This window comes from Phalaenopsis equestris, unplaced genomic scaffold, assembly GCF_001263595.1.
Source record: "Phalaenopsis equestris unplaced genomic scaffold, ASM126359v1 Scaffold000639, whole genome shotgun sequence".
NCBI lineage: Eukaryota > Viridiplantae > Streptophyta > Magnoliopsida > Asparagales > Orchidaceae > Phalaenopsis > Phalaenopsis equestris.
The window spans coordinates 34481-42035 of NW_018165079.1; the positions used below are offsets into that span (position 1 = coordinate 34481).

Below are 7555 nucleotides of genomic sequence, written 5' to 3' on the forward strand. Positions count from 1 at the left end.
GGATCTTCTGAGATTCAATAAAATCATAACTTGGGGTTTGATAGCTAAACCTTCATCTACTCATACAACTTAAATCTTCTTGCAATATTATATACATGCTTTGCAGGTACTGACTTTTCAAGTGATGGGACGAGAAGACTCGCCAGGTACGCTTTTACAGTTTACAGTACCATCTTTTCTTGTACTTTCCACACATTATTTTTATGAAACTTGCATGTTACAACGATGACACCCTACATGAAAACTAATACCGCTAGGATAGCTAGAAAACCAAAACCAAAACTAAAATCAATCAAGGTAAAATTCACTGCCACAACATTCAAAATATAAGAAAACTCAAAATTTAATCACAAACAGCACAAAACAACAATTGCAACGAAATTAAGACGTCTTTATTGGATGATCGGGAATCCCTCGGAGGAGGTAACCTACGGTTGCTAACGAGGCTTCCCACGGTCTAAATGAAATTATGGAACTCATTAAGTTGAGTTTAGTAAATTCATTTGGACTAAATAAATCCAATAGAAAATAGTGGTAACGGAATGAGGGAACTGTTGGATCCTAACCGGTGTCGCTCAAATCAACTTTAACATACCCCCGTAAAATTTAAAGGACTAAAACCATAGAGCCAATTGATTTGACACCATAACCTGACGCACTAGAAAACTTAAACTCGTCACGATGAGGAGTTTGGAGCTAGCATGGTGGGCAGCACATCCATCTTCAACAGCAAAACCTGTCTAAACCTGTCTTCCCCAACTAAACAACTAAACCAATTTTCCTTCTTTAGAATTAAACAACAAAGCCATAGGATTTCAAAGTTGTCTGCTTATGCAACATAAATCTTTACCTAATCTTTAAGCCTTTGCACAGCTATGTTGTACAATAAACCCTAACTCGTCTTAGTATTCCTAGGTTGTCGTTCATCACGACCTAAATCCTCTAATCTTCCAGGCTATTTGTGAGATTATTTCACATGAATGTAAGCCCTAAATTAATAAAATTGGCAGGATGAAACACCTAAATATTTCTCCTTAATACTGAAGCCAAACCATATGATAGTTTGGGAGGTCATTGAGGTTCTCCTCCGGATCTATGACATCCCCTAATTCTTCCTCCTTTGGACTCTACAACAAAATGTTCCAAATTTGAGTCATTCCCCTTTCACAACTCGTTGTCTGATTTCGTTGAAAAGTCCTATCCTTTTTAACTCCTTGAAGATAATATATCTTGATTTTTATCTAGAGTTTTCTTGAGTGACTCTGGTCATTTATGATGTAATTAACTATAGGGAATTAACTATAGGGGCTTGACTATAGGGGCTTGACCTTATAAGAAGCTTGTCTGAACCCAGCTTAATATAAACCCTATTTAATTCTTCAAATTAAATAGGGAAACTTGTCGGCAAATAAAATGGTTTCTCAGACTAAAAGTTTGATTTTATATTTTTCTAAACTATATATAAGTAAATTAAACGCCTTTCCGAAGCGAGCGACGCGATTTTGATTCTGGCAGCCGACAACTTATAACGGACAACTCCTTAACCAAAATTATACCGACACTCATGTGATCCATTTGAGTTCTTACTAGCTTCGATGGTTTTTCCTGCATTAAATCTATTATCAAATGTGGGTTGTCTATGCAAGAAAACTTAGAAATCCTAAACTTATTAAAGAAAGTGTTAGCCATTATGATTGGACCAAAGTACTATTTCACATTACTAGTTTAATTGATGTACGTGAAATCCATTCTCTAGAACTCATGTGCGTGGGTTTTACTCCTTATGAAGTTGCGCTTTTTCTCTATCGATGATTATTTTTTTTTGTAGTACTTTAATTCATTCATTTAAATAACATACCATCATTCTAATTTTGGTACTTACCAAGTAATCTTAACTAGAATGATACATTTTCTCATACTTTATTACCAATGCAGTGGCATACGCTTATTTGTGTGTGATTTTTGCATCAATAAAGTTTACATAGACATTCATCCGGCATAATGTTGGATATAGAAGTCAAAATTATGTCCTATGTTTGAAAGATACTACATAGGGAGACCTTTGGGTACCCAATTAAAATGTTCTTTTGTATTCCACCGCCAAATAAATTGTCAAACTATGGTTGGTAATAGGCTATAGAATATTTACTAAGATGTATGGTTAGAGAGGGTCCTTAAAATAGGACTACTTCCACCTATCAGAACTCAAGTATAATAACATTATATATATATATAGAAAAACCAAGCAATTACCTTTAGAAATAGCTTATGATTACAATCCTAGGAAATCTATTATTAGTTAACATGCCTATTTAAAGTATCTTTTGATTAAGCATTTATTTTTCATGTGATTTTCTTTAATTTCATGAAGATATAAGAAAATGGTTTAAATACTAATATGCAAAGTATAATAGAAAAAGAAACATAAATAAAAATTTTCAAGATTATAATATATATATGATAATGAACTTATATGTAAATGATCTAAGAAGCTTCATTCATTAAAATATAAAGAGTTGTAAATGAGATCATATGGGGCTTTCAAGAGAATTAGTAAGGTTAATATTAGTTTTTATTAACTAAATTATTTTCTAATGTATTTATTTGCCTTTTTTCAATATGAAATAATTAATCACCTTTAAAGGAATTACTCAACCTAAAAAAATATAAGATACTTTTTTTTTACAAAATGAGATAAACATTATTTGCATGTGTCCATCAAAACTTCATTATTTATAGCAGAATATATCATTACAAGTGAGATTCCAACTAACTAGTATAAGGATTACATAGTTCTTAAAAAGTGTAAAAATAAGCCACTATTAGCGGACGCATAGCTTACTAAAGATGATTTAGAAAAGCTTGCACCAAAGTAGTGTAGGACTCCATCAGCACCAATTCTTCAGTAAGAAGTTATTTAAGGTCTAGGAGAATTGATATCAAATGAGATGGGCAAAGTACTAACCCCAAGAAAAATGGATCAGCAAGTAGGCACAAGATAAGAGATTGGAAAATAATAAAGGTTCAATGAAAAGAAGTGAATTGAAGTAAATTAGAGCTTAGAAATTTTCTATTATTAGTGTAGAAAGTGTTTTTATATTCCTATAAAATTTTAATTTTTTGTGCAATCTTGTAAGAGACATGTAGGAGGTGTGATATATGTGTGTTCAAGTATAGTGTGCTTAAAATGAAGGAATGGCTGGTCATATCATAGTCGAAGTAGTTAGGGCATTTACAATTGAGGCCTAACCCCCTCCTTATCTCTTATTTTATATATTTGAATTATTGTAGTAGTGGTGAGTAGTTTTGAGTTTGAAAATATAATTATTATTTGTTTACTGGAATTATTTTTTATAGTTCTTATCATGAACAAAGTTAGGAGTGTAAACTTTCATGTGGTGAGGCATGGTGTTCGACCAAAAGCATAAGGGGTTTTGGCGATCTCGCCCTCTCAAATACTTTAGTGAGTGAATTAGTTCTATATGTTAGAAACGATGGAGCCCGGTCCACTCTGCTTGGGTGGTAACTTTGCTTTGGAGAGTCACGCCTCTTTACAAATAACCACTCCCGCCTTCCTCTTTTGTGAAGTGAAGCATCTCTTCGCTCCCTCCTATTCATGATAAAAGCTTCAGATGGCTCTCCTTGGGTTTAGTAGTCACGTTTTGAGTTCTTCGATTTCCTTGGGATAGAGGAAGGTTTCCTCGGGGCAGAGGAAGAGAAGTACAAAGAGGAGCAATTCCTTGCGGCAGAAGGAAAAGAAGAAAGAAGAAGAAGATTATTCTCCCTAGGCTTCTTCTTGGTGGCTTGTGGCAGAAGAAAAATTGAGTTTACTTCTCTTATAAGTTTGTCTTCTTCAGTGTATCTCGGTGTAGAGTTTTCTTCGGTGTATCTCGGTATAGAGAGAGAAGAATAGAGAAAGAAGAAGAGAGAGAGCAACAAAGAGTGAGAGATTCCTTTTCTAAGTTGAGGTGATTGACTGGTATAAATTCCTCAAGTAGTAAAATCCTCTACAACTCCGTGGAAGTAGGCAATTTGCCGAACCACATAAATCTGTGTGTTCCGCTATGTTGTTCTTTTTGGTGTGATTTTTTCTCGTTCTATTTTTTACTTCGTCAATCATTCTCCTATTTGATTTATATGTATACCACATTAACTGGTATATCTAGATCTGGTGATGAAGTGAAGGTTTGTTCGGATATGAGGAAGAATGATGGCTGCATATGAAGTGAAGGTTTCAGGGATCGAAAAATTTGATGGCACGGATTTTGGTTATTGGAGGATACAGATAGAGGCCTACATCTATGGGAAGAAACTTAATCTTCCGTTATTAGGAAAAAGACCTGAAAGGGTGGATGAGGCTGAATGGACTTTGTTGGATCGACAAGTTATGGGGATTATTCGATTGAACCTATCGAGGTCCGTTGCACACATCATCGTCAAAAAAAGGATGATTGCAGATCTCAGGCACCTTATCAGGTATGTATGAAAAGTCATAGACAAATAACTAGGTGCACTTGATAAAGAATTTATTCAATTTGAAGAGGACGGAAGGTGTTTCTCAGCTCAACACCTAAATATTTTCAATATTATCAAAAATCAATTGTCGTTTATGAAAATTGATTTTGGTGATAAGATATGTGCACTAATCTTATTGGCTTCATTGCAAGATAGTTAGGAAGCCACAAGGGAAGGAGGATAGCAGTTAGCAGTTCTACCACGAGGATAGCAGTTAGCAGTTCTACAGGTAAATTTAAACTAAAATATGATGATATTCGTGATTTGATTTTGGTTGAGGAAGTTCGCAAAAAAGATTATAGCGATGTCTCATGTTCGAGTTTGACACTGAATGTTGATTTCAGAGGGAGATGGCATGACAAGAACTCAAGTATAGGGAGATCAAAATCAAAGTTTAGTAAGCAGACAAACTATTAAGCAGAAAAACTATTGGAATTGTGGCAAGGCTAGCCACATAAAGAAGAACTGGAAGAATCCTAAGAAGATGGAGAATGATAGTGCAAATGTAGTATCTAAAGAATCACAGAATGCACTATTGTTGACAGTTCATAGTTTTGTTGAAGACTTGATGTTAGATTCAGAGGCTTTAAATGTGGTAGTAAATCTACCACAGGCCACAGTGCAGGGCAGTGATGGTAGTGAAGAAGAAAGTGGGTTCCTATTGTTCTACAGACAGATGGTGGAGAACCACAAAACTATGAGAAAATCTTTCAAGATGAAAGTTCGAGCAAGTGAGAGCTAACAGAACTTCCACCAGTGAAGAATGCATTACAAAAAAAGTGGGTGTGCCGAGTGAAGACTGAACGTGATAGTAGTAAGAGGTACAAGGCTATACTTGTTGAAAAAGGCTTTCAACAGAAGCTCTCAGAGGCAGTATATTGCCCATGCAGTGGGAGTTATAAGAAGAGATAAGAGTGGCTCAAGAAATAGCTTGGAGGTGCAAACCTATGTGGAGCCTGCTGATATGTTGACTGAGGGTGTTACCTCTTGAGAAACTGAAGTTGTGCACTGCTTCAGTTGGTCTTTTGTAGTGAAGACAGAGGCTTTGAGTTGCAGAGGTGGAGGATTCAAGTTGGAGGATTCTAGGTGGAAGATACATGTTAAAGAAAAAGGCGACACCGCCAGTGGAGGAAATTAGTTTGAGGAATGAGATGTTGCAACCTGTGTACCGGTCTCCAAGTGGGAGAATTGTTCGAAACGGTGGAGCCCGTTCCACTATGCTTGGGCGGTTACTTTGCTTTGGAGAGTTACACCTCTTTACAAATAACCATTCCCGCCTTTCTCTTTTGTGAAGTGAAGCATCTCTTTGCCTCCTCCTGTTCGTGATAAAAGCTTTGGATGGCTCTCATTGGGTTTAGTATTGAAGTTTTGAGTTCTTCTTCGGTTTCCTCGGGATAGAGGAAAGTTTCCTCAGGGCAGAGGAAGAGAAGTGCAAGGAGGAGCAGTTCCTTGCAGTAGAAGGAAGAAGAAGGAAGAAGAAGAAGATTGTTCTCTCTAGGCTTCTTCTTGGTGGCTTGTGACAGAAGAAAAATTGAGTTTATTTCTCTTGTAAGTTTGTCTTCTTTGGTGTATCTCGGTGTAGAGTTTTTTTCGGAGTATCTCAGTATAGAGAGAGAAGAAGAGAGAGAGAAGAAGAGAGAGAGCAACGAAGAGTGAGATATTCCTCTTGTAAGTCGAGGTGATCGACTGGTGTAAATTTCTAACTGGTGTAAATTTCTCAAGTAGTAAAATCCTCTGCAACTCTGTGGAAGTAGACAATTTGCCGAACCACGTAAATCTGTGTGTTCCATTGTATTGTTCTTCTCTGATGTGATTTTTTCTCGTTCTATTTTTCACTTCGTTGATCATTCTCCTTTTTTATTTATACATATACCACATCAATTGGTATATCTAGATCTCGCAACATCAACACTATATTGATAAACATTTCTATTTTAATTTATTATGATTTTCTTTCTTTGGTTCTCTTTACTATACAAAACAAAATTTGTATAGCAAATTGTTTCTGTGTGCCTAATTCTAGTGTAAAATAACAAAATATATAAATACATATTTTAAAAATTTTGAAACTTTCTAGACTCGAATACCTAAAATGTCTACATCATCTCAAGGCTCAGAGTTATCCCAATTACTTATGTCATCATTCACTATATACTCTCGGGTTGGACTTTTTGTTTCCTTTGATGGTGCTTCAAACTTAAATCTTAAATTAAATATAACACAACCAATCCATAAATTACTTTCATGGGTCTGTTGGAAAGTTTTTGGCTTGCAAAATATCACTTCAAGTCTTTAAATTTCAGGTGACACTTCAAATTAGTATTAAAGCCAGGGTTGGTGAGAGAGTACTACTAATTCACCATGTGGTGAAAATTGAATTTTTCAAAAAATATTAACTCTATTTGCAGATTAGTGAAATTTCCTTTTGACTTATGTGGCAATCCATATATAAAAATGTCATCCTTCAAATGTTATTCTATGTTGATTCTAAATTTCTTATTTGGCATGTCTTATCAAATCTCTTTTAGAACGAGTGACGACTAATGAGCACCGAGTGATGAGGATGAGTTCAACAGATTTTGTGGACTATCTCAACAACTTAAAATATGAAGGAGAATTCCAGCCATACAACATTAAATTTGTCTTCATATTAATAAAAAAACTTCAATTAATATAATTAATTATTTTCCGAAAACTTACGGTTGACGGATTTACCTCTTTAAATGATTGGTTTTTATAATTCCAAAAATGATATCTTGTTAATGGTACATTTTTTAAGTGTTCTTTTCAAAAATCAATTGATTGTAAACGATGCATCAAGCAGAGCAAAAAGCCAATACGAAAATAACATTTTAATGAATAATCTTAAAAGACAACAGTAACAAAATCGCCCCAAATCTGGCAAAATAAAAGAAACTACCTGTGGATCTCCACAGAAGTATAGTAGCTAGCTAGAAAAAAGAGGAAGGCAAAGGAAGAAGAGAGAGAGAGAGAGAGACAGAGGGGCAGGCTAAAAGTTAAAAAAAAAAGGAAAAAAACC

The 7555-nt window shown here is 35.0% G+C and overlaps 1 protein-coding gene across 1 annotated transcript in view; it reads left to right on the forward strand.

The window, feature by feature from the left end:
* Positions 1 to 4210: 4210 nt before the first annotated feature.
* Positions 4211 to 7555, forward strand: part of LOC110030046 (BTB/POZ domain and ankyrin repeat-containing protein NPR5-like) — a 5987-nt gene continuing 2642 nt past the window's right edge. Inside the window, exon 1 of the mRNA XM_020732588.1 lies at positions 4211 to 4476. Within this exon, the coding sequence (XP_020588247.1) occupies positions 4211 to 4476 (266 nt within the window). The remainder of the gene's footprint in view (positions 4477 to 7555) is intronic.